This window comes from Ambystoma mexicanum, chromosome 1p (assembly GCF_040938575.1).
Source record: "Ambystoma mexicanum isolate Mex_15411 chromosome 1p, UKY_AmexF1_1, whole genome shotgun sequence".
NCBI lineage: Eukaryota > Metazoa > Chordata > Amphibia > Caudata > Ambystomatidae > Ambystoma > Ambystoma mexicanum.
In genome coordinates, this window is record NC_090921.1 from 1260224640 (window position 1) to 1260252231 (window position 27592).

The 27592-nt window shown below is 46.8% G+C and overlaps 1 protein-coding gene and 1 long non-coding RNA gene across 5 annotated transcripts in view; one reads left to right on the forward strand and one right to left on the reverse strand.

Moving 5' to 3' along the window:
• The window catches only part of SYT3 (synaptotagmin 3), an 835659-nt gene that overhangs the window by 450336 nt on the left and 357731 nt on the right, over window positions 1-27592 (reverse strand). For 3 of the 4 annotated variants that reach the window (XM_069605085.1, XM_069605091.1, XM_069605097.1), the window contains exons 4-5: window positions 25625-25690; window positions 22926-23092 (exon numbers count right to left, since the gene is read on the reverse strand). In XM_069605085.1, coding sequence (XP_069461186.1) covers window positions 22926-23079 — 154 coding nt within the window. In that variant the 5' untranslated portion in view covers window positions 23080-23092; window positions 25625-25690. Of the gene's footprint in view, window positions 1-22925; window positions 23093-25620; window positions 25691-27592 lie in introns of all 4 variants that reach the window. The other variant, XM_069605103.1, reaches the window with a different exon arrangement.
• The window catches only part of LOC138452761 (uncharacterized), a 118216-nt gene continuing 103680 nt past the window's right edge, over window positions 13057-27592 (forward strand). Inside the window, exon 1 of the long non-coding RNA XR_011260311.1 lies at window positions 13057-13194. This is a non-coding gene — a long non-coding RNA (uncharacterized lncRNA). The remainder of the gene's footprint in view (window positions 13195-27592) is intronic.

Below are 27592 nucleotides of genomic sequence, written 5' to 3' on the forward strand. Positions count from 1 at the left end.
GTTTAATTGTGCTGGAGGAAGGCACAGATTTTAGGCCGCTAACTGCTGCTTTGCATTTGCTTTCAAAATAAAAATGCCCCTTTGCAGTTCTTAACACAATGGTCTCTTAAATAAGCGATTAATATTAAATTGCGCCCACTTAAAACGCTCTGCTTTAAGAATGAAAGTGATCAGCAGAGCTTAAGAAGCCTGCAGCGCCTGTTGGGCCACTGGGACGGGGTAGGTGGGTTGGGGGAGTTTGTCTCTCCAGGTCGCAGCAGGAGGCTGATAGGTGACAAGTTGGCTCATCTGAGAAACAAAAGCGAGACATACCTCGATGGAGACCAGCCATTTTTGAAAAAGATATTCTGGCAACCAGTCATGCAGGCTGCAGCGTTTGCTGCCCGTGTGCTCAGAGTGGACTGCAGCAAGTTTAGGCACACTGAGCACACGGTCCACGCTGCAGCCTGCACAGAGGAGGCAGTCAACAGCACCCTCAGCGCGGGTCTCTAGCAGGTGGAGGCCCAAGTGCCATGCTGCACACGCCTAGCGCTGGCCCTGCATGTAGGGGCAATGTCACCTAGACGTTTGGGCTCGGCCACCTCTTCATGCTTGATTTGTATACGGCCACCCTCGTCTGTAAAAGCACAGCAGGCTGAAATAGGGTGGCCAGCTTTTTGATATCCTTTTGGGTGACACTTGCCCCAAGGCAGTGATACAGTCACAGTGTCATTCACGCTTGGCCCGCCCCATTTGTAATTTAAATGTGTTAATCGCTCTTAACACCTGTCTTAATTGCAATGCAAATGGTTTGTTCTTGGGAGGTGATGGTCACGTTTGTTAACTGCAAACATGACCATCATGACCACCCCAGGAACAAAGCATTAGCAATTGAATGAAGACGGGTGTCAGAGCGTTAGCAGCTCGACCTGCAGGCTCAAAGGGAGCCGGGGCCAGGGGCCGCGGAGCCACCCAGAGAAAGAAAGTAGCAGGTGGCAGCGCCATTGTGTGTAGATGGCCACTTCAGTTTGCAGAGTGGCTGTGCTGGACGCAGGTTGTCCCGACTTGCTGTCTCCCGAGAGTCACACTCCAGGGAACAAAGCAAGTCGGGACAACCTGCGCCCCGCACAGCCACTCTGTAAACTGCGGGACAGAGTCCCCAATTACGGGACACTTGCGCAAAATACGGGACAGTTGGCCACCCTAGGCTGAAACATGGTGTTTCATGGGGTTGGCACGATCAATGATGGTGGTTTTCCATTCAGTACTATTTACTGAATGATGAACAGGTCACCCTATGTGGGTCAGGTATGGACAGACGTAGGTCCCGAATTGGCTGCGCCGAGAATCCAAAGCTACCCCATGCTGATGAAGGAAGGTTCCTGAGCAGTCTGGGCTGAGCTGTCCCTTTTAGACTGGACAAAACCTGATGCCCTCTTCTATAATGGCAAAGCAGACTGAAATGCGCTGTGTTTGGGATTGCCAAGAGCAATGCCAGTGGTTATGAGTGATTCAAAGCTTTCCATTCAGCACTACTCAATGTTGCACAAGTAGCCTATGTGGACCAAGCATGCCCTGGAGTGGGTCACGAGCTGCAGCACACTGAGGACTGCCAGGGCTGGACTATGTCTCAGGGGGCTTGGGGTCTCAATCAGGGCTAAGCAGACCCTTTTAGAGTGGGCAAAGCCTTATGTGCATGCACATGGCTTTCCTCCTTCATAATAACACAACAAGCTGAACAGCTGAGATTTTAAGGGTTTCACAGAGCAATGCCAAATGGTGTGGCTTAGTAAAAAACGTTCTTCTATCACTCTTCACTGTTGCACTGGTTTCGCCAAGTCAGCATACTTTTATCAAATCTTTAGATCATTGTGATTATACGTGGCAGTCATTCGTCTTTAGAGGACATGGAGAGGCACCTCAGTGAATAGAAGTGTTGCTCTTTGGGTATGAATGAAAGTTCTCCACAGGAATTAACTGATGTCATCAAACCAATTACCAAATCACTGGGCATTTGGAGATAGTGGCCTACCAGCTAACTTTAACAAAGTATTTCAGGCAATATGTTTGCCTGTCCAGATGTTCAGAAGGACATTTTAGATGGAAGTTCAGATGGAAATTTCATTTCCTCAGGGCCCATCTCCTTCTGTAGGTTATTTATTAATATGATGATTATTATTATTATTATTATTAATAATAATAATAAATTGTGATTTGCTTTAATGAAGTAAAACCTTGCACAGATAAAAAAGAGTTTTAATTTTTTTTATTTGAGGTACAGTGCTGCATGGTTTCTCATCTTAAAAAAAATAAGAAATCAAGGCTTTTGGCTTTGTTCGGGCCGCTATCGCCCGGGAAATTCCATCTGTGCAGTGCTTGTTGCTTAATTATGTCTTCTATGGTTGCCTCAGAAGAAGAATGATCTGCCCAGAAGCATAATATTTGGTAATTGCTCTTCTTGATCTTGCTGTGACTATACCCCTTTGTCAGTGATCTTCTAAATAATAATGATAATCAAGTGTGGTCTTATATAGTACCAAATGTCAGATTCCTCCTGTTTCTAAGAGCTCTATTAACAGGTGTCAATATTATGCAATTTAATGCCATTCAATTCATCCACCTTGGCAGGATTAATGGCAGAGCATCAGCTTCAGAACTCGAACTTGAACAATGCAAGCTTGCTCCATGCTGAGGTGAGCACTTAGCTTGTGAGCTATCCACCCAAAAAGACACAAAAAGACCCTTTGCGGGGTAAGAGTGCAGATTGTATGGGCAGCGATTGTAACATTTTCGCTCCCAATGCCTTTCATCATTCCTGTCACATATTTTAATCAGGCACTATGGGCCTCATCAAGAGTTTGACACTAATACAGTGGCAATTCCGCCCCATCCGTATCACTGTTACTTCCGGGATGCCTCGCAGAATTACCGCGATATCATTAACTGACAGGCGAACGCACACCCCCTCAGCGCTAATGGTAATACTGCCCAGAGATATTCGTCATCTAGCGATAACACCAGATACAATGTTATTACTGTTACCACCGACACACCCGGCGGTGTTACCGGTGGCAGAAATAACATCACTGCCGAAATGGGAAGCATGGCGGTGGCCATCTTGACAAAAACCCATTCACTCTTAATCTCCCATTTCCTGTTGCCATCCGGACACCATACTTGGGTAATCATCATGTTTCAGGAAAAGGGAAAGGCGTGCCTCCCAGAATTTAGTCTGCGTAAGCCTAAATTCACTGAATCAGAGCTTAATACTGTGGCTTGTGAAGTCATTGACCATGCAGAGGAGCTGTTTGGCAGTAGACTGCCACAAACATTGGAACAACTTAAAGTCGAGGGTCCACAGCCTCATCTCACGCCACAGGAGGGCCAGTGCTGCCACAGGAAGTGCCACTGTGGAACCCCTCACCCGCATGGCGTGGGAGGAGAAGACCAGCTCCATCCTTCACATTATTATTATTATTACTATTTTTTAATTTTAATTTTAATTTTTGTTTTTGGCAAACATAATACCTTACATATTACACACATTTAAACTTGTCCAGTGATTTAATATGTTAAAATGGCAATACATTAATTATGAGATGCAAAATACAAGATTCTATATATGGGGAATACAGTGCAATCAGTTACTAAATCATGAAGTGACTGTGCATTGGTCTGTGCAAAGTCTGCAAGTTCTTAACTCATAAGGGATGTTTAGTTGAGGACCTAGAATTTCAAGTTTTGAGAGGCAGTTCAATCGAAATTTGAAATACCACTTGCTAGCTGAAGATGAAGGAAACTTCTTCAAATATAATCTCGTTTCTACGCAAAAGGCGTACAGCAGACTTTGGGTTTTGTAACGTTTCAGTCTTTGCAGATCTTCAGTATACCAAATGTTGTCCCATTTATTTATTGCAATTTTTAGAGACCCCTGCGATACCATCATATCAATATCCATAGATAGCATAACATTAGAACATCTCTTTCTAAAACAATTAATAAAGGCATTTGTATCAGTACTCATCATCTGTTTTAACTGCTTAACTATTGAAAAATCATCGCTCTTACAAATTTTCAGGAACAAAGAGATACACTTATAGATGTACAAAGATCACGAGGATTGAATATAAAGCTCCAATCTGATAACACAGATTTAGTCGGATTTTAACACTATTATCTGAGTAGGGAAGCTGAAGCCTTTTTAACACACCATTTTGTACACCCAAGTTCTCCAATTTTCTCCACAACAAAACACGATCTACATTGTCGAATTCCGAGGAGAGAGCCATAACAGCCACATATAAGGACCTACCAGTGTTGATCCCTGCCTGAGCCAAACAATAATGTAAAAAAAACTTTAAATCGTACTCATCCCTTTTCTGTATGCCATCTGTAACGGACTTAGTATTTCCACTGTGTCAGTCCAATAAGTCATTTGCTTCAATAACAAGTTGAATAAGATCTTGGAAGATACGTTGATTAAGGAAATAGTTCACTAGCAGAGTGGGTCCTCCATAGCCTCTCTTTTAAAAATCAGAAACTACAATTGCTGTCCTCTAGGAAGGTGGAATACACCCACGTTTGACAAACGGCAAAAACAGTCGAAGCAAGATATCAGACGAGAGCGAAGGGTTCATCGTCAGCAGAATATTCAATAGGCCATCAGGCCCACATGCCCTTGAATTCTTTAGAATGTTAATAACATTTATTATTTGGTCCTAGTCAAAATCGTAGTCTCACACAGATTCTTCATTAGAGTCTCTATTACTGCTGCAATTTGTAATGTTATCCTGAACCCAGAACTTTGCTTTAAAATGTTCTACCCAATCACTTTCAGATATACAAGCGCACTGAAGAGAGGGTCCCTGGAATGGCCCACCTGACCCTCATAACCATGACAGCCCGAAGAGCCAGAAATGCAAGATGCCAGTTTGGCCAGCACCCAGGAGGGCCAGTGACATCCACATATGTGAACAGATATTCTCTCAGACAACCATTCAAACCTTATCCAGTTGACGTCTTCCTGGATACATGTGCCTCAACATTGGTTATGGATGCAGGTGCCTCACTGGACCTGATTGAGTAATGACAAATATCTAGCTGTGCTGACGTCATTAGAGACACCACAATGTAGTAACGTTAGCCATGAAGCAAACTCGCACCCATGCAGAAAGTTACACGGACACACACGTGCACACACGAAGAACATGCTTACGCAGTTCTGTAGACAGAGGACAGATGCATATACATTCTGTCGGAAGCCTTTATTATTTTCTCTCATTAGCCAAATGCAGAAACGCAGAAACCAAGAAAAGCAAGAGATGCAGAGCAAGCTTGCGGCCGCTTATTGCAGCTAATCATATGGAACTCCAGGATTGTATAAGGAACCAGGTAGGACCAAGTACCACTAACCCATGAGTAAACTAATACAATATAAATATATAGAAATCTTATCACAACCATAGTAGAATTACAAGAAGCCACAGGCCTCAGCAGATGGAACAAAGAAAAACAAATTTTGCAGCACACTGTACAGGCTTGGTGCTAGCAGCCAAGGTCAGAGACAAGCAGAACATTCTTAAGCTCCAAAGACAAGGAGCCACCTGCAAAATAGCAGAATACATCCTCACTAATTGCACTCCAGAAAGCTCAATTTTGCGAACAATGGCCATTCACCCTCGGGGGGGGGAAGAGGAGCAGTTCCAAGCGAAGCAGACACTCAGTGATACATGTGTTCTTTTACAATGTTGCAACCTGCAGGTTCTCTCTAAGTCAAAGGGGTTATACCAGTAGCAGCAATGGGGACACATAGTCTTTCTCATCACCTTGGGAAGGTACACAGAGCTTGGTCCCAGGCCTGGGGAGGCCCACTCCAGCCAATCAGGGAACACAATTCGAGGGGCGGATGGCAAAGGGCAAAGGCCAATGGTAATCCTGCAACCCTGCAGCAATGTGATAGTTTGTGGGGAAGGCTCAGGCAAAACCCACCTGACATGAGAGGGCCAGTTAGCTAACATCTATAGGTGCAGGCTATAGGTAATACCACCTCAACAACCCAATTATGCATGCTCATAGGTTTTTGGGGAAGACTTGTGACATCAGACCTAATGTCACAGCCTAGGTATGGTATCCCAGTTGTCGCAGATAACACTCTCCCAGTTATGGAAAAGTATCCTTCTCTCTTCGAACACGAAAAGTCTCTAACGTGATAGGCCAAAGACTTTCCCCCCAAGAGCTCAGCCTACATGAATCTATTCCACCTGTCAGGCTGAGGGCTTGAGTGAAAAGGCAGGAGCAGACTCAGCAGAGCTAAAGGAGGGAAGAGCAGAGGAGACGTTCAGAATGCAGCCAGGTATTGCCAAATGAACAGCAAACAAGACCCCCAAGTACCCACACTTACCTGTTCCGTAGGAAAAATGTACCAGTAACCTACTAGTATTGGATACAGAGGGGAAAGCTTATATCAACGGTGAAGGAGGAGTGCACCAGTGTATCAGGACATCCGTGCTGCAAAGCGTCCCAAGAAGATCGCCACAGTGCTCAAAAATAGACTCAGCAAAGCGTCCCAAAGAATATCCCAAAGCAATCCAATTCGGTTTCAGCAAAGCGTCCAAATATGTCCAAAGCAATCCAATTCGGTTTCAGCAAAGCGTCCAAATATGTCCAAAGCAATCCAATTGCAGATTCAGCAAAGCGTCCAGAATAAACAGTGCCAAGAAAAAAAATGTTTAAGCAAACAAAAATAAAGGCAGAGGAAACGAGCGTTACCCCACGCTAGTTCCTTTACTATAGTATTCGAGTGAGAAAGCGTCACAGCCAGAGGACTTTAACAAGTGGAGGTCGAGTTGCAAGCCGAGTTCAAGGATTCCGGGGAAAGCAGTCGAGGAGGGACGGGCCTCGGAAACAGGGAAGGAAAAGGCAGAGGCGGAGGCTCGAATTAAGCACAGGATTCAAGATCAAACAGGAGTCAGGAAACAGCGCTCGGAACTAACACAGTTTAGGAGCACTTGGCACTCGAACAGACAGTATTAAATACGGTCTTCAGAAGGCACGGCAACGTGGTACGTGCGTGTCACGTGACTAACATAGCAGGAGGATGGGAATTGTAGTTTTAGCGGGCTCTGTGTGTTGAAGAGCGCTCATATAAACGCCATGGCAATTTCCAATAAAAACGGGATGTGACACCTAAACAAAAGTCTCTGACACTGGTTCAGGAGCTGTGATTGCTGGAGATCTTGTCATCTCGTGTGTGATCCCTGAATGTTATGGAAAATAAAGGACAGTTCTAACTTGCCCTTGGCTGAGTGCTCCATCTGCATACCGAGTGAGGGTGTGTTGGGCCCTGGGTGATTTGAACGGTGAATGTGTAGTTTAAACCCCGGTCCTCTCTGGTATACCTAAAGAATTGGTAGCAGAGGATAGTTCACTATGCCCATTCGAGCCAACTCTTTCGTCACAGCATGAGGAGGACGGTGAGGCACCCCACGGAGTGCAAGACCACATGGGAGTGCACCCCGTGCAGAGGCCCTCAGAAGCCATCTTGGGAAATATCCTGCCCATGCTGAGTAAGGAGCCCAGCAGATCAGAAGGGCAGTGTGGCAGCTTTGGGGAGAGCCGGTTGCCGGACAGCGTCAGTGGATCGTGGAGCGAAGTATTGACTTGGCCAGACAGCAATTGAGGGGGGGTTGTAAATAAATGTTGGGTGTGGGGTGGTGATGAGTATTGTTGAATACAGGTGATGTATTGTCAGGTAATGAGAAGTATAGTGGAGAAAGGAGCGGAAGTAGATGCCAATTGTTCGTGGTTAGGGAACATTCGATCTTAAGGTAAAAGGTTCAGGTGGTTAGCCTAGACTATTGACTTAACGGTACGGATGACAGAAGTTATGCAAATATTGGATTCTCTGTGGATTGGGCATTTTAGCTCGGTTCATGGATGATGGTATCCCATGTATAGGGCTTAGCAAAAGGAGCTAGCTTGAATTGTGCAAGGTGCTCTTCTGGTTAACTCTTGCAGAGGCGTTTTATCTAGAAGGTGACGCTGTAGGTGTAGCTTGAGCACTTGAAATATTGGTATCTCCTGTTAGGGGGCAGGATGATGGTTGTGGGTATATGTTGTGTTTTTGAAAACATCAAAACAGCTGTTCTGTGGCAGTGCGCAGAAGGCACATGTGAGAGATTGGTGGGTGTGCCTGAGTAGGCAGAAGGGCAGTGCACGGAGCATGCCTAAGAATTTGGTTGGGATCCAGAGAGGCTTGTAATAGTTGGATAAGAGCTGGTATATGCGAAATTGAAGAAAAGCAAGATAAATTGCATTTTTATGTCTGAATAACAACGGAAGTGTCAAAATCCTTGACTTGAGGTCAAGCAAGTATTAAAAAGCCATGTTTTGTGGTCAAAGTGCAGGGTTCACGCCCCTACAGCACCTATGTAAAGCCCTTCGGCAATATAAGGACAAGATCTGAAAATATAGAGCGGAATGGACAAAAGGCACAGAAGCTAAATCGTCTAAACCATGGCCAAAGGGCAGGAGCTTCTCCAAATATGTGCAGCAACCGTTACACACAAATTTACAAGAGGTTTATATGGGGAAACAATGGAGCAATCGTATGGCAAAATTTGAGCTCTGGATAATGTTTCAGGATGACGGAGGGGATGTGGAGAGGAGTCAATGGATGCTAATCTAACAGGAGACCCCAGGAGAAAAGCCCTCAGCCTCCGTTTCCCTCCTCCTCTTGACCATTAGAGCGAAGGGGCTGCAGCAGGGGCACAGGGACTGTACCATCTACAAGAATTGAAAGCAGCGGAGGGGTACACAAATCCAACATTTGCACCTCCACCATGGAGAAAGGGCAGAGAGGGTCTGAACCAGCACAAGGAGGAAAAGGGGTGCACAGCGGGACCCAGACAAGCACATGGGAAGGGCTGGAGAATATAGCATTGAACAAGTGGGTAGGAAGACAGATACTCCTGAAATTAGATGGGAAGACAGCTGGAGAAACAGGAGGGGAAAGTAGGGAAGTAGCTGGTTGCAAAGAGATTAGGGAAGCACGAGAGTGGGCAGAGATAATGCAAGAGGTACAGAGACACAAAAAGAGGAAAAGGAGGAACGTGGAGAGTGCGAAAAGAAAAGCTAAAGGCAGAAGAGAAAGCACAGGAGCAGCGAGACAGCAGCAGAGGAGAAAGAGAGAGCTTGAAGAGATAGAGAGGAGAAGGGAGGAAGACAAGAAGGAAAGGCACGTTTTAGTAAAGAGGGGAAGGAGGAAGTGGGAAATAGAGCAGCTCGCAAGAGAGTGCAAACACAAGGTTGAGGAGGATTGTGCAGTGAGAGACATCAGATTAAGATTGGGATTGACCACTTTTGACGACAAGGTGGGAAGGTATAAGCAAGCAGAGCAAGAGCGCAGACAAAACCAACACAGAGTCCTCCGTGAGGGAGGACTGCAAGAACTAGATTGAACTAGAATGGGAACCACAGGGAGCAAAGTTACTGAGTAGACTCAGCTTCCATGACGATTTTGGCAGTGAATCGGGGGCCACTGAGTCAGAAGATGATGTGGTAGGGAGTGAGGACAAGGGAGCAGGGTGACCTGGTCATCGATCAAAAGGGAAACACATCGATCGAAGCTCCACATGGGGAGGAGAGAAGGACACTGGGGGATTGCGGGGTGACAGGGACGAAGGACCACGACAGTCCAGAGCTACATCGTACAGCATAGACAACATAACCCCATATGCACAGAGACTTTGAGACATTCCATAACAAAGGAGGGGAGAAGTGGCAAGGGCATGTACCACCACCAGAGACACTGGGAGACTGGATGGGGAGGCTGGGCTGATACAGTTCCCCTTGCTGGAAAAGGGAGGGGGGTGACTTCAATACATACCCTGGAAGCATATCGACAATGAAAATTTGAGGTGTACGCTATCTTCATTGACAGCAGGGCAAAAGATAGCAGTGGGGCATATAAAAGGTTTACTAGGGGTGACCCTCGGAGAGGCTGCCAATGACGTATGGAGAAGGGCGGGGTACCCAGGAGTAACAACCCAGAACACGGCACATGATGGTTCATTGTTTGTCAACTGCAGAGCGGCATATGGCAAGCTTTGCAAATGCAGTACCCAGACATGTCAGATATTAGTGCGATTATGGCATGCAGAACCAGGGAAGACCAAGACCCCTTACAATACATTCAGGCTAGTCAAGAGTTATGGTGCCTTCAAATGTGAGAACCGTGGGACGAAACAGGGGCATTATTCTATCATATATTATGCCAAGGGTTATCAGAGCAGGTGCAAAGGCAACTAAAGAAATTGGTGTGGATGGAGGCAAAACCGTGGTCAGTAATACAGCTTACAATAGTACATTATTGCAGGGTAATGCAAGAAAGTGCAAGGAAAAAGCATGAGGAAAGTAAGTAGGGGGAAGCGACGTCAGTGCAGAAGAAACTGTCTAAATATGCCATGGAAGGGGCAGTTTTAACCAGCGTGGGAGGACAGATCACACCACAGACACAGTACGCACCACCGACAGTGGGAGGAGGGTTCATGGGGCCAGGGGATGCACAGTATGGGTTCTGAGGAAGAGGGGGGCTACCATTGGGACATGGGTATGGGCATCAAATGCAACAAAGTCAAGGGGGATTTTCAGGAGGGTATCGTGGGTACAGGCAACCAATAGAGCAGGGCCCAGAAGGGTTCTCTGGAGGGTGTCAGTGGCAAATAAGGGAACCGCCCCAGTGCTGGGTGTGTGGACAGATAGGACATATCTCTAGGCTATGTAGAAGCAGAGGGGGGATGCCTCACAATGGGGGAATGCAAAAGCAGCCAGCATATCCAGGGGAACAGAATGGGCATTATACACAGGACCTGACACAACAACAAGGACAGGCACCAAACGCATACCCTCAGACATAACAGCCTATGACACAGACACCACAAATGCAGATGACAGCACAACAGTATTCACAGGCACCACAAATACTGCAGATGCAGAATAACACACAGCCATCATACAAGGCAAAGCCAAACGATGGGATGCTGGCACGCACAAACTCCATTGCAACAACTCCCATCAGGAAACTTGGGGGGGTTACTGGAGTGGGGGGCAAGCCATTCTCAGGAAACAGAATAATATTATACCCTCAATAGGACAGCCCACAGATGGACCTGATGTGTTCCATCATATCGATTACACCCAACCCGGCAGACGAACCACGCATATGGGTGATGATAAGTGACAAAATGGTCTCCTTTCTCGTAGAAACAGGGGCAACCAGGTCCTGCATCCCGGAAGGAAGTATAGAACGTCAGGTGATGCCATGAATGCTCAAGGATTCTCTGGGATGACTGAATGTGTTCCATTGACAGACGATATTTCACTTTCTATAGGAGAGCATGACCTAGCTATACCCTTACTGCATTCCCATCAGACACCAGTAAACATAATGGGGAGACACATCATGAGCAAACTTAACATGACCATCTCATTCACTGACAAGGGGATAGTGTGTTCCACACCTGGAGTACACCTTCTAAACGTGAGGGAAATTATTCAAGCTTATTGTGAACTATTTTGATATGGGACTGAAATAATAGTAGCATGGCTCCCAGGGATTCAGAAAAACATGTGGCATCTTACAAATGCGTACATGTTCAGGCCAGAATTGCCATTAGATGAGAAGGAAGGGATGATGGTGCCGCTAGAATTGGAGGCAGTAACATTGGGGGATGACCGGATAGCACAGGGCGCCCATTACTAATCTAGTAGTCTTGTTTAGAATTTAGTTTCCACCTTATCGCCCTTGAATTGCACTCGATAATATCACCCATTAGTTCTTGGTCTTAGCCATGACTTATATTTGTTCCTGAGAGAATATTTCTCTTTCTTTTTCAACTGCCAATCCCCACATGACTTATTAATTGCCTCACATTATTTCTTAATAAACGTTTCTGAACTCTAATTTCTTTGTCAAACACAGAAAATTTGTTATCAATAAAATTACATTTCTTCCGGCAGGGTAAAGTTGACGTTAATTGTTTTAAGTGCTTGAAAATTCCTTAGGTGTACATGTCAACTCCTTTTCTGATGCATCTAAGGAATCCCACCAAATCGAGATTATATTGTTGACTTGTTCATGGTTTTTAGCGAACTGAGACACTCTATTCCCATCTGAATTCAATCACGCCCCCCTGTGTCTGAACTACCCTTCTGACGGTAGTGACGGTAATACCGTTACTGCCACTTTTAACATATACTGCCAGACTTGCAAAGAGCCCCTATGTCATAGCTCTCAACCATTTGTGTCACAAAGGCGGGTGAAAACACCCGATTTTATTTTTGGCGGGTGAGAGGCCCATTGAAATGAATGGGCATGCAGGAGGCTTGGCGGGTGAGTCAGCTGTTTAGAAGGCGGGTGACACCCGCCAAAAGCGTGTGAGTTGAGAGCTATGCTATGTGTGCTGATTCATCCAAACCAGACCCATAGCTCTCAACTCACCCGCTTTTGGCGGGTGTCACCCGCCTTGTAAAGGGCTGACTCACCCGCCAAGCCTCCTGCACACCCATTCATTCCAATGGGCGTCTCACCCGCCAAAAAGAAAATCGGGTGATTTCACCCGCCTTTGCGAGACAAATGGTTGAGAGCTATGCCAGACCTTATCTGAGGTATTTTGCATTGAGCGACGATCATGACGGAATGCTGGCATTGACGCTGTTGGCTCGCTACCACAAACCATTGGTGCACACTAAATTAAACACCCTCTGACACACTTTCCCATATGACTTGTGGGGAGGGGGCATTCTCAGACAATATTTCGATTGTTTCTGTTGCCCTTGGCACACTGTACACACTTTAGACACCATTCTAGCCATGACCTAATCTGCAGGGATCCCAAACACTTGCTTTTAATTTCCTGTATTGCTGATTTCCCCGTATTAATGGTCAGGCCGTGGTGTGATATGGGGTTTAACTTCACCGTGCCATTGCAAGTATTTAGGAGATCAAGTACAAGCACTTACTCCGGGTCACGTGACTACACGTGCGTGCAGCGTGCAGCGTGCTCTAGCAGCCGTCCTTTCGGCTCCAGCAGGCGAGCTGTTCCTGGAGGTGTTTGAGATTAGCATTGTCAGAGGTGATCCTGAGGCTTCCCGCCTCCCGCGTTTATTTTTGGTCCACGATGGAGTGCAGTCTGAAGCAGATGACATTCCCCTCGGGTAGGCAGATAATTAACGTCGTTTGTTATGCTGCGCGTCGTAGCCTCTTATTCAAGTCCAGGATTAGTCTTTTTTCAAACAGAACAGTTAGACTAGGTACATTCTTGATCACCCCGGGGCCCATATTAGAGAATCTTTTCACGCGTGCAAGTATGCACAGCAGTAGAGCAAAAATAGCTATAATGCAAAAAACATATTCGTTCAATGCATTTTTACAACTTGCCCAAGTGCTAACACCATTCTGCATTAGTTCATTCAAACTATGACAAGTATTACCCTGGTTCAACTGCATTGAAAGAATAGGTTTTTGCAAAGAACGATTTTGACCCTGGTGCTGGAACGGTGCCAAGGTGCACATGCACCGTTGAAAAGTTTTGGTAATGAGGCCACTGGTGTAAGGGATGCACAGCATTTGCAATCTCTCCTGTTCCTGACCTACTGACCTTACAATACACACATTCTGACACAATCACCAATCATACTGGTGGCCTCGAGGCCAGCAAATAAATCCCTATTGTCAATGATATGATTGGTAATCATCGAAACACGTTGCTTGAGTATACTCGCTCATCAATATTTAAAACAAATATTAATTCAAATTTAGGAATGCTGGCTCTGTCATTTGAGTCTTTGGCCAATACGTCAATCCCCAACACGCAAACACTTTTGAGTGCACCCAAGAGCTTGCCTTATTACTCCGAAAGGTTGGTCTTGGAGTCAGCGAGCTGGTATAGAGCAGTGATAAAAGGTCAGCATTTGCATTAGGTGAGGATGCCAATGAGACTAATATTCCCAAAATGTTTCCTAAGTACGGCAGTTTTTTTTTACCAGTCAATGCTAGGTTTTATCAGCGCTGGAAATGAATCCCACTTACTGGGGGAACTCCCTCGCCCTATTTACGTGCACATTCTTGCGGAGTGTGGGGCATCAGCTCGGAGGCTGATTGTTAGTGGTATGGGTGGGAGTTAGGGGCAGAACCAAGTGTTGAATAATGTGGGTGTCCTGAATATGGGATGCTGGCTACTATGCATAAAAGTAAAGTGTATCTTGGGAACTTAAGAATGACCACCAATTTATCAAACATGTCTGTGATTGTAATTCAAGTGTGCATTTCCTTCTGAGCATGCAATGCACACTTGGCAAGATGCTCATTTCATCTGTCAGAACAGTCACCATGACAGTAAAGTGTGCTTCCAGTTTTTATGGAACTGCGCTTAGCCATTCAGATTTTGCCAGAGCGAAGCTCTGTCTTGTTCCTGCCCAATTCCTTCCCAGGGATTTAGATGACGTTTTGTCAACAAACCCCTCACTGTGTTCCAGCAGTAGTGTAGCTGCTCATTCTGATGTGTAAATGTCAGCAAACGTTGGCAAACCTCATTTATCTTTTTACAACTAGCCTTACTATTCAACACTGACAACAGGAACCTCGCAAATCTCCTTATATTCGGAAAAAAACCTCAACACATTCCTCTTCAGCATGCTGACTCCGGCCCCTTGCAGGTCCTCTATTCTGGCTCTCATGATCCGAGGCCACTCGAAGCAAGTACTGAGTGGAAATGAAATAAACAGGTAAATGTGTTCTAAGGTTTAATCAGCACTCTGGGTGGGCATGGCAGTGAATCAGATGCTCAGAGTGCGGGCCGAGCCTATCGACCCAGGCTTGCAGTCTGTGCAAGCTGTCAGCTGCTCACACCCCCGCCCCACCTGCTGTTCCTCCCCTTCTCCATGAGGGCCCTGCTGCTCCCGCCACCCACTGACCCTTCACCCCACGCTTCCACTTACCTCCTTTTTCCCGCCTTCTTCTTTCTGCCCCAGAAGCAAAAGCCATGGAAATGGAAGACAGGATCTACTCAGAGCCCTGTCTTTCATTTTCAGTGCTGCTGTTTTCAAGATGACCCAGTACTTGCTGCTGTTCTTTTAACTTTGCGTACTATTAGCACTTTGGAGCTGGGCGCTGGGGTGCGAATAGCAATAGCAGCTGTAGTGGTGGGATTCGCCGCCTGGTAGTGGTGCCTGGGCCTGGTGTTAAAGCCCTCACTTGGTTTGTGCCTGTACATTTTTTTTTTATTTAGCATTTTTAAAGCGCTTACACAGCCCGCAGGCATTGAGGTGCTGTTACAGGAATTGTTTATGTTTTTAGTTTGCGTAATTGTTTTTTTTGTCTTAGTTGCGTATTTATAACGTGCTTAAATACCCAGAGGTTTCTAAGCACGGACCCGGGGATCGAACCTGTGTTGCTTTGTATTGTCTTGCTTCCAAGGCGTGCATGTAGCCACTGAGCTATCCTCCAAATTGAGCCCCTGGCTGTTACTGGCTGGTGAAGCCCGCTGTGGTGGTTAATCTTGCTTAAAGAACAATTCTGGGTCTTCACCATCTGGATGCTGTCAAATGCTTTTATCTTCACTGTGGTTTATTTAGACTGGCTACTGTTGGCTGGCAGGACTAAGCCATACCCCCTCTTCTGATCGATGGATCTAAAAACTGTTGCATAATTAATTACCATCATGTGGAATCATACGTCAGAAACGGGGGTAAACAAACTTCTAATATTTTGAGGGGCCCTTCCTCTTTTGACCCCACTGGCACTAATCCCACTGCCATTGTTTGCAATTCCAGTGAAGACCTATTGAAATCCAAAAAAGAAGTGCTTTAGGACACAACTTGACGGCCATTTCCTCAGGGAATATTTAAAAGCCAATATACTCCCTGCAGGTCTAATCGTTTGTAATGAAACATGCTTATTCTTAGATGACAAAGAATAGACCACAGATTTTGGTATCCTAGCAACCATGTGCAGTCGTGACCTCATGGTCCCAACAATCACCACTGCCCAAAGAATAAGTGCCGACATACAGAGGGAAGGTGGTCAGGAGGAAGCGACGCTCAGAAGACCCGATATTGTCCACAGAGTAACGTGTGGAACTCTGGAAGAAATGATAGCCTTTCAGCGACCGATTTAACAGCGCTCCTGGTTGATATCTTTGTCCATTATTCAAAACCGATGATTCGTTTTTGTGCAGGGTGATCTATGTGATTTAGCTTGAATGTTTCAGTTCCATTTCACATTTCATGCTAAACGATTTGAAGTTCTGCTGATTACATCAAGACAAATATATTCTGTGCTAATTTAGCACATTTTATTTAGTCTTCATTTTCTGTCCTCTCCATTTTTTTCCTACTATTGGTACTTTGGGAAGGGGCCATCTCTAACTCGGTTTCTCTTTTTCTCTGTTTTAATCTTAGTTTTTTTAATCCAATCCCCTTCAGGTGATTCATACCAAATGTTTGTTTTGTGATAATTAGGACGCGGCGAGGGACAATCAGATTGTTGCATGCAATCTGATTGGTCCTCGCCGGGGCTTTACCCGACTGAGAATCCCTCGCTTGGGATTCCTTTCCTTTGTTTCCGGCGGGGGGTGTGGCAGCCCCTCAGCCAATGAGAAGGCTTGACACGGGGCAATCCCCGCTCTGAGCCTCCACATGGCTGGAGGCTGCCATCCTCCCCCGCCGGGGATTCAGGTAAGTGTTTTGTCCCCCCACCCCACCCTCCAAACAATCCACTCCCTGCCCTCCCAACCCCACTTACCTTCTTTTTGTTCCTTTTTCGGGAGCAAACGCGCTGGGAACACTTCTGTCCCCAGCGCGTCCGCTCCCGATGGCCGCCATGGAAAGGGAAAATGGACTCCGTTTTCCCATCCCCGTGGCCATTTTCTTTTTTCTGTTCCGAAACGCTGCAGCGTTTCGGAACAGAAAAACAATGCTATTAGTACCCCGGTTTTATGGGCCGGGGTACTTATAGCAATAAGCACCTCGCCACGAGGGCATTACCGAGTCACGTAAGGCCTCGGGGCCTTCTTTAATGCCCTCGCTTTGCTGGGACCTGTAACTGTGGGCCCTGGGGCATTACCTAACTCAGTAATGCCCCCGCGGCTAGGGGCTTATTGCTTAAATAAACAGTTCAAATTTGCTTCTGATCAAGTTTGTCAAATTAAGTCTTTTTTTTTAACAGAGTTATGCATTAGCGTTATAATACGTGATTCGTCTTCAAGCATCTAATGAAAAAATAACAAGAGTTTGGAGCAAGTATTTTTTCTTTCCAGTGGAAGCTTGTTTGTGTTGCTGTTTGATTCCGACTAGCCCAACTTCCTCTGTGATAGGGGGCTGCCCTTTGATTAAGAGGTTGGCAGGGCTGAGCCATACCCCCTCTTCTGATCGAAGTATCTAAGAACAGGAGGGTAACATTTGTGTCGAAAAAGTATGTTTACGGCAAAGGTAAGTGTTCAAGATGGGGTTCTGGGAGCCAAAAGGCTTCCTGGATTTTTATACCACACTTTGCCTGCACCTCTCTCTTTTTTTGTTTTTTTAATTTACTAGACAGTAGGGCAGTCATACTGAACAAAATTGACATACATGGGATGATGGCAGTGTTCCCTGGGTGGGATGGCTATCTGGGTGAAAATACACCCCAAAGGGTGATTTAATAGGACCTAGACCTGGAACAGTGAGGGGGGGAGCAGCATTATTAAGATATACATGCAAGGCCCAGTGCCAGAGTCTGTGTAGCAGCTATTTACGGTATCCAGTGACGATACTGAATAGAAAAAAGAGAATTACTTTTTTACCGAAACTGAAATAATTAAAAAATATGGGGCGTGGGGTAAAGGTGTAAAAAGGTGTGGGGGGAGATTGGGGAGGGTTTAGACGCACAGGGGAACCCCCCAAATTAAAATAAAAAAGCGTTATTTTTTTCAGTAAAACGGTTTGGAAAAACCCATTTGTCATTTGTTAACATCACATCGATCTGCTTTTTACATACATACATAACTTTGCACCATTTACAGGGGAGGTAATGTACTTGCGGGAGGATAGCTCAGGGGCAACGTGCTCACCTTGGAAAGCAACACAGGTTCGATCACTGGGTCTGCTCTTAGAAATATGGGTATTAAGCGCGTTACCAATTACAATTACAAATAGGTAGGCTCTCTCATTGTGGTAAATGCTTACGCTACATGCTTCATTACAATTTAAGAAATCCCTTAGTATGAGTTTGGATGGCATGAGATATTGACCCGATGGGGTACATATCGTATGAGATCCAAATTCATTAAAAGGTGGCATTTTAAGATGAAATAATTAAAATTCCACCAGTATTTACTATTACCACCTTACCTGGACGCTCTACCTCTCATCAGCTAACTTAGTTGCTCCCAGAACTTTGCACACCACATCCATGGCCTCCACTTATAGACTTGCTGATACTTATTCAAGCACTGTACCCCAGAACCCCAACATCTATCTTAATGCCCTGGCCTTATGGCTTGACCATTTCGCCAAAAAACCTACACCTAACCAACCTTGCTCCACCACCCTAAGAAACAAAAGACTAGGCTCTAGACTTATGGGTAAGAAAGGTCACCCTATGTACCCGAGCTCACATTTGAAAACCCCGACCTTCAGCCTGCCCCCCCAAACGTCCACCTCACCTACGCCCCATTGCCTTCAGACTAACCTTGCTTCAACAAGCAAAGTCGGCGTAATCAAGGCCGCTCTGATCAACGCAAGGTCACTAGCTGCCCACGCATTGGACATTGCCGATCTTATCAAGACTCAGGAACTTGATCTCATCGCCATTTCTGAGACCTGCCTACATGCCGCATCAGGCCCTGCACTCTCTCTGGCTATCCCCACAGATTATTCCATTATCAGATGTGACCGCACCTCGAGAGGTGGAGGAATTGCATTCATCTATAGAAACTCTCTAGGACTTAGATCCATCCCAAGCACTAAGGTGGAATCCGCAGAGTTTCTCTCTGTCAAACTCCAACTTTCTGCTAACCAACGGTTGCCATCCACCTAATATACAGACCGCCTGGTCCTCCTACATCCTTTGTGGATGGCATCTCTGCCTTAGTACTTGATAAAGCGAAATCCAACTCGCAAACCATCATTCTTCGTGACCTTAATCTAGGCTACCTAGACCCTAATGATTCCGCGGCCCTCAACCTCGCCAATACCCTAACAGATCTAGGATTTTCACACCATATACAGGAACCCACCCACATCAAAGGGCGGTTCCTTGACTGGCTCAGTGACACCAATTGCAATATCCGTGTACTCTCGAACGCCCCTTGCATCTGGTCTGATCACCACATTATCACCTTCAGTATTGAAGCAGCCTCTCTACCCATGCCTCCTGTCGCCCCAGCCACCTTCACTGGAAATAAAAAGAACATAACCACGGAAAAACTACTCCATCTCATCCTTCCCACCGTCAATAATGCTCGTGACAATTGTTCGGACCCCACCATCCCAGCCGACATCGACAACCAGTCAGTGCTTGCAGCCATCAACCCTATTGCCCCGCTCAAACATAGGAGACCTAAACAACGCACTCACCTCAACTCATGGTTCACTCCCCAGCTCAGAGTACTACGCAAGGAGAAACGTATTGCAGAGTCATGCTGGAAAAGTCACCTGTCTGATGCCCATAAGGACGGTCTTCTGTCAGCCACTCTTAACTATAAAGAAGCCTTACTCCAGGCTAAAAAAGATTCCTACAATAACTGTATTGTGTCAGCCCAGTCGAATACCAAGGAACTTTTCAAAATACTTAAGGAACTTGAGACACCTGCAGCTCCCCCTGACTGGTGCACCAAGGATAGTACTTGGTGTACGAATATCCAGACAGCACTCCTGGGTAAAATCGCCATCCTCCAAACCAAAATTAGTGATAAACAAAAATCCCTACAGTCTGACCAATCACCGACCACACCTATACTCAATACTCATCAAGCCTATCCCTCTCATAAACCTTTCTTGTTCTCCCCGCTCACCACCCTTGAAGTAGAAGGAATCATAAACAACCTCAAACCGTCCAATTGCCAGGGTGACCCTTGCCCGGCACCTATCATCAAGGAAGCATCTCACGACCTAGCCCCTTTCATCACATCATTCATAAATGCCTCTTTCAAGACGGGTATAGTCCCGGACAACCTCAAGGATGCGTGGGTAATCCCACTTCTCAAAAAACATCTCTTGACCCTAACATCCCAACTGATCTTAGACCAATCACTACGGTCCCGTTCCTGCTCAAGATCCTGGATCATGCAGCCTACCTGCAGATTCAAAATTACCTCGAATCCAGCAATCTCCTGGGACTAAGACAATCAGGACTCCGCCCTAAACACGACACTGAATGAGCTCTAATTGATCTGAAAATCCAGATGGAGACATTAAAGGACAATGGGAAGTTAGCACTACTCCTTCTCCTTGACCTCTCCGCGGCTTTCGATTTGGTCAACCACCAAATGCTCTGCCAACATCTTAAATCTGCGGCCCACTTCTCAGACTCTGCCAATGCCTGGATCCATTCATTCCTGAGCAACAGATCCATGAGGGTCTTCTCACCTACTGCATCGGCTGTCCCCTTTCCCATTCACTGTGGCGTTCCTCAAGGCTCTTGCGTGTCCCCTACGTTGTACAACGTATTCACTAAGCCCCTCTTCGATGTGCTTGACTATCTGGGTGTCTCCTACACCAACTATGCGGACGACACCCAGATACTCATTCCTATCACGGGTGATTACACAGCCGACACTAAAGCCTTGAATGATGTCTACCTGGTCATTCAGGCCTGGATGTCACATCACAAACTTTGCCTCAACGATGATAAGACCGAGCTCTTACTCCTAGGATCAAGCCATCGTCTCAATAAACTAGATCAAAAGTACAAGTCCTTCACCATTGACGGCAATGATATTAAGGTCTCTAAAGACACAAAAACTTTAGGCATCTATCTCGATTCCACGCTCTCCCTGAACAGACAAACAAATGCAGTAAGGTCAGCATCAGCCTATACGTGTAAACTTATCACTGCCTGCAGACCCTTTCTAAACTCTCCCAACTGCATCACCCTCACTCATTATGGCCAAAATCGACTACTGCAGTGCTCTCTACCTAGGGACCAGTCAGTCCAACCTCAATAAATTGCAAACTGTACAAAACAATGCCATAAGGGCAGCCTTAAACATCCTGAGACGTTCACATATATCCACCGTCAGATCTGACTTATGTTGGCTCCCGGTAAAACAAAGAATTGCCCTGAAAACTCTAGGCCTGACCCACAAATGCCTGAATAACAATGCCCCGCCCTTCCTCTCCTCTCGCCTCACACTCCACACCTCCTCTCGACCCACTAGATCAGCTCAAACTCACACCCTCACCCTGCATAGATTCAAACTTCAAAAAGCGGGTGGTGAGAGCTTCCCTGTCCTAGCCTCCAAACTCTGGAACACTCTGCCTACTCCCATCAGAACTGAACCGTCGTTCCAAACCTTCAAGAACAACGCCAAATCTTGGCTGTTCTCTCATGATGTTTGAAGCTCCTCACTCAGTCCTGCCTTACACGTTTATCATAGGTTATGAGAATATACACCTCCTTTATTGTACTTGTATTATATTCTGCTATTGGTACTTCTCTGTACATTATTGTATATTTGTGTAATTTATTGTGTTTTTACTGACTATTGTAACCTGTTTTCAAGAGTATGCGCCCGGTTGCCCCTGGGCCTGGTTTGCGCTTTATAAATAAACTAAACTTCAAACCTGGAGTGGTGCACATGTATGTGCTCTCTACCCACCTCTTGGTTGCCTTCCATTGCACATACTAATTACTGATGTGATGATTCTGGTAAACAAAATGGTAGTCTGGAGAGACAGAGCAAACAAGTGAATGTGTGAGCGGACGAGAGAGTAAGATTATCATATTAATGCTAGGGGGCACAGGGGGCGAGGGGGTGGATCGTAATTTACTGCCTCCATCTGTAAATTAAGAGCTGTGTACTTTTCAGTGATTTACTGCTGAGCTGAAAGTGTGCATCTGCCGCTCCGCACAAAAAAGCTGGATGCGTACAAACCCGCCGTGCATTTTCATGCCGGCGGAGATGCTGGGTTTCTGATGGATTATGCCTGGTGACCGCGAAATCCATAGAGAAGCATGCAAAGGCTGTCCGCCATGCACGTACCTGGCAGGACACATTTACGATTGCCTTTTGTGAGAACAACAGCACAGAAACTGCTGGATTTCCGTGCAAGGTCTACACCCATTCACTCAAGCAATCCACATAGCAAGGACCGCGGACAGAGGCGTTATTACAGAAGTGCTATTTACCCTTTGGATTACACATAGCCCAGGAGTGCTCAGCTAAGGAGGGTGAGAGAGCAAACACGTGTAGGTGAGGTGGTTGGGTTGAGTTTTAGATGGAGTGTTGTAGGGAGTGTGTGAGTGAGTGAAAGAGTGAATGGCCTAGTGGGAGAGGATGGAGTTATTAGTCAAGTTAAAGAGGGAGTGGCTGAGACAGTGAATGAACAAAAGAGAGAAAAATCGCGAACATACAGACTGAGTGGAATGATGAACTTTTGGGGTTGATGCGAAATGTAGTGAACATTCCAAAGAGAAAGGGTGAGCAAGAGATTAGAAGAGAAAGTGAGTGAAAGAGTGTAAGTGGTGAGAAAGTGAGTAAAATCCAGTATATCAGTGTGAAAGTGAGTCCTCCAGCCAGTGGTGTAGAAAGTAAGGGAGACCTACAAGCGTGGTAATGCACAGTGAGTGGGGGAGCTGCAGTTGTCTTGTCTGAGACACAGATCGTATGGGCGGTATATACGTATAATACACGTAGTGGAGGTGGCAGGTGTAAAATGCATGAAAGTAAGTGGCTGCAGCGCAACCTTACCAGGGTCCGGGGGCCAAGGGCGGCTGAGGGCGCGTCTCAGGTCTTCAAACTCCAAGCATTTCTCTTTGTCTTCGTAGCCTTTGGCATTGTAGCAGAGCTCGCGGACGAGTGTGAGGGCCAAGCGGCAGAGATCGTCCTCATTATCCCCTGACATCTCTCAGCACCATCTCTCGGGGCAAAAGGAAAGAGGGGGGAAAAGAAATGCACTCAGTATGGGATGATTGTAGACACGCAGTCTCAGACAGTCCCGGGTGCCCACAGTGTCAGGCACAGTGCTGCAGGTACGTACACTCGAAAGGCCACAATAACAGGGTTACAGACACAGGGCCACAGGTACAGATACAACAACGCCAGAGATGTAGGAGTGCAGGGCCACGTGTATAGTTACAGAGGTAGGGTGTCTGCGCGAAATGGCCAATGTGCGGTGGTGCCATCTCCGGGAGGGGCCAATTACAGCGCAGGGGATCTCATCGGGGGGCAATAAGTGGCCGGATCAAGGGGGCGAGGTCAAGATCAATGTTTAAGGTCAAGTAAACTGATGTGGGTTCCCGGTGGCTAGGAAGAGTGAGCGGGTGAGGAGAGGGGGTCAGCGGTGGGTCAAAGACTCAGCATTCAGGCACGAGGAGAGCATTGTGGAGACGGGGGCAACCTCATGTGCTGTTTTTTCAGAAAGTGTGGGGTGAGAGTTCAACCATTGGAGAGTTGTGGTTTAATGGGGGCGCGCATCTGGGGTATCGTTTAAAGAAAAGGTAGGGTGGGAGCAACCAAAACTGGAGCATCCAAAGGAACGGGGGCATGGTAATGTGTCTTCTGCAATCAAGAGGTAGATGCCAGCTGCTAGGGGGGCTTCAGGAAGAAAGAACCCAGAAGCCATTGACATTGCTGGTGGTCAGGGAGGATTTGAGTGGCGGTAGGGGGCTGTGATGGGAGTTCTGAGGTGCTCCTGGAAAGGTGCAGAAAGAGATTCATGAGAAGAGACCAGGAGGACCATGGTTTAGTGAGGGGAAATGGGTACAGGGGAAGATGAGAGACATTAAGGCTGCAAATGAGAAGGAGTCTTGGACTTCCTCACTGGTTTGGTTGACAAAGGCACTGGAGGTGGGAGACATCTCCTTGCAAAGGGCACCGAAGAGTAAAGATAACTTGGTGTTCCTTGCAGCAGTAGCCCACACAGGATAAGTACAGAGGGTCCGGCGCATGTGGACAGAGCAGGCCGGGCGTGCAGAGGAGGATGGAGGATCAGAGCAGTGGGCAGAAGGGGCAGACGATGATCGCCAGCTGCTGAGAAGCGAGGAAAAGGAGGGTGGTTGGCTGTTTGGAGGAAGAGCAGAAATTGGGAAATTGGGAGTGAGGATGGGGCTGTACAGGGGAAGGGGCCCAGTCAGCGTTGCAATGGGAGGGCCATGACATCATTAAAGTGGATCAGGAAGTCAGTACGGATGCCTCAGGGCTTCCACAGAGAGGGAAAGAGAGGACTTCTGTGTAAGGGACGGCGTGACAGGAAAGGAGGATCGGAGTGGACTCTGGTGCAAGAGGGGGCCGAACAGAAGATGGAGAACGTTCATGGGGAATACAGAGACGCGCAGTGATGGCGTCACTTCATGGTGCCAGGAAAGGATCTGGAGGGGGAATTTGTGGAGCAGAGGGATTTTTTTGAGCGCCGGAGTTACAAGGTAAGTTTAGTTACCCAGTGTTAGAGGTACTTTGCGCAACTTTGGGAAGGTTGGGTGGCAAGGTTACGCCAGGCTGGTGAGTAAGTTAGCCTAGGGAACAGGTGGGCAGAGCAGGAACTGGAGGTTTTGCAGTGGGAGATACAGGTGGGGGAAAGGCATATTTTTGGAGGACTTGATGAGTGAGGGATGATGAGTGGAGGGAACTTTATGGGAGAGTTGGGGCGGGGTTCGGCCCGTTGTATGTATTAGTATACCCATAGCAGTGTTTTAGTCTCTTAAAGGTGACACTTCAGATTAGTGTGTGTTTGTGAGCCTGTCATGTTGAAGCGATCTGTTAAATGATGCCTGTGATTTATACTATATCTGCCCAGTGACAGTTACAGTGCCAGAAAAGGCAATGTGCAGAGACACATAAATCACAGGCAGTAATGCAAGGCCACAAGAACAGTCAGAGCTTTAATCAGGGACACACGTAGGCACTGAGTCACATACACCTATAGATAGACTGCTAAACACACAGCCGCAGTCACAGGTCTACTAAGACAGGCCCATAGGCGTGTCCAGGGAGTGGCCTGGGGAGAGGAGTGTGCACATGCTACATCTGGAATCTGATTGGTCACCCCAGGTGCCACCCCAGTATCGCGTTCACACGCGTGTGTGTGTGTGTGTGTATGAGAAAGAGAGCTGGTAATTCATGCCACCCCTGCATAAATCAGTGCCCCACTCGGGCCACCCCAGTCAAAAGATTCTGGACTGGACACGCCACGGGACAGGTCTAGATGTGCACATGGTAGACCACCGACACAGATTGATGTCAGTGCAGACGGAGGGCTATAGGTACACACAGGGCTATAGGTACACACAATAAAAGCATACAGGTGAAAACACAATGAAGACATGCAGTACCACACACAAACACAGAAACAAAATGGTGTACACTCAGACAAAAAGCCCAATAACCACTCTTGTAGGACACAAACTGTGAGAGGGGAGTTCCTCATTATGGGGTCTCAGAGCTTCACCTACACAGACCAGCAGTCCCGCTCCAATGTTCATTCCCCGGGTCCCCTGTGGTCTTCTTTGGCCCCAGCTCTGAAAAACAAAATGAACACCGGGCAACGCATTAATGCAGGGCAAGAAGCAATACAGAGCGGGTGCCAGGCCCTATCACGGAGAGCATCTTATAGGTGGCAGCCAATCAATACACATCCCATTCCCGGCCTCGTGCCCTAGAGACCGTGACTACAGCTGATGCTGGCGCGCTTCAGCCAGGCCAGCCAGCCAGTCATGGGAACAGGAGGGGTGGACGCGGACCCAAAAGAGGCCTTGGAAATCATTTTCAAATGCCCCTATGTAACACATGTCGAGCTAGCCCAACCCTTTTCCCAAATGAACATTTGGAAATAAAGTAAGAAAGCACACAAAAGAGGCCCAGGGTGCAGAGGCCCACTGGGAAATGTACAGTTCCCTGTAGGCCTTTCCGCCCCTGGGTACAGGCGGTGTTAAAAAGAAACTACACGTGTGTGTGTGTATGCTGTGTGTGTATCAGTGTGGAGGGGGTTCAGTCTCTCTGTTAACACATGCAGTCTTGGTCAGGAAGCTATTAGAAGTGCAAAATCTCCATTTTAGGTGCTCATTCTAGATGCCTTATTTTGGTATATAAGCATGTCATTTAACGCTAAGAACAAGCTCGTTGTTCGCGGTTTTAGATGGGCGCTAATTAGCACTGAAAGATGTTTGTAAATGGTGTATCCTCCAGCTATGACATCACATCGGGGGAATGCGGAAGTTCTATTTCACTGGCGCGACCTCGCAGCAGGAAAATATGGTATTTGCTCAGCTTCACCAGGTCTCTTGAGATTTAGCGAGGAAAGAACAAGGCACATTATAAGGTGGGAAGGAAGAGTGGCAGGACCCAAAGGTATTTTGTTTTGGCTCTGGATGCCCATGCGCCCTTCACGACTCTTATCCATAACTTGGGGACAGTTCAGGAGGTGAACATTGGAGCACTGAGGGCCCTTTACAACACAGAACGTTGTAGACTGGCTCCTGTCAACATGCTCTTCACCTCAGGTTCCTGAGTTGGGGCGTCATCGGCTGTACATGCGAGGAACTGTTTTGGTGCTTACCAAACATTGTTCTGAGGCCCGTCCCACAGACTGTTCTATTCCCTCCCAAGAGCCAGCTCTACCTCAGGCCAATCCCCACTCAGGACCCATTGTTCCCAGAAGCCCATCACCAGCCTAAACCCTTTCCTACCCTGTGGGCCAATTCCACCCCCGTGTCAATGACTTGAGGATATGTCTATTTCAAGGCCCAATATATGGCGGGTACATCTCTGCTTCCAGAGCCTATCCCACTTCAAGGCTCATCCCTGCCTCATGTCACCCCATCTCAAGGGCATTCCTGCTCTACAGTTGGTGCTTTATATGGCACACACATCCTCCTTGACTTTTAAAATCCTAGTAATGTTCAGTTAGGGTACATCTTTCTTAATATTATGATTTTTCCCCAAGGAAATCGAATGGTACAAAATAATTTAAAAGAAGCGCAGTTCCATATAGAGCTCCAATTTGCCTGCAGTCAATGGACAGAAAGAACGGCTGCTATCGATTAAGAGAATGGGTGTGACACCCCCTAACTTCTCCCCCCTACATTATCGAACCCTTACACTCCACCCCTCCACCGTAGCTGCTTCTCTTATAACTTCAGCTCCAGTTCAATTGTGAGTCCAGATGACGCAGGAGTCCCAGAATCCTCTGTTCCAAAGCGGCAAAAGTCATACCGCCTAAAACGGAGGCCTTCAGAGCTCGGTGTACAACTTCCCTCTCGACATTTATAAATCTACACAGCAATCGAGAGCCACGAACAAGGCTCCCTGCCCTCTTACTGTGCCAGAGCACAGGCACCCCTCCATCCCCCACTCAGTCTAGCCCGTTGCCAGCATTACAGACCAGGCCAGCATTTGGAATCAGAAAGATATGGGCTACATTG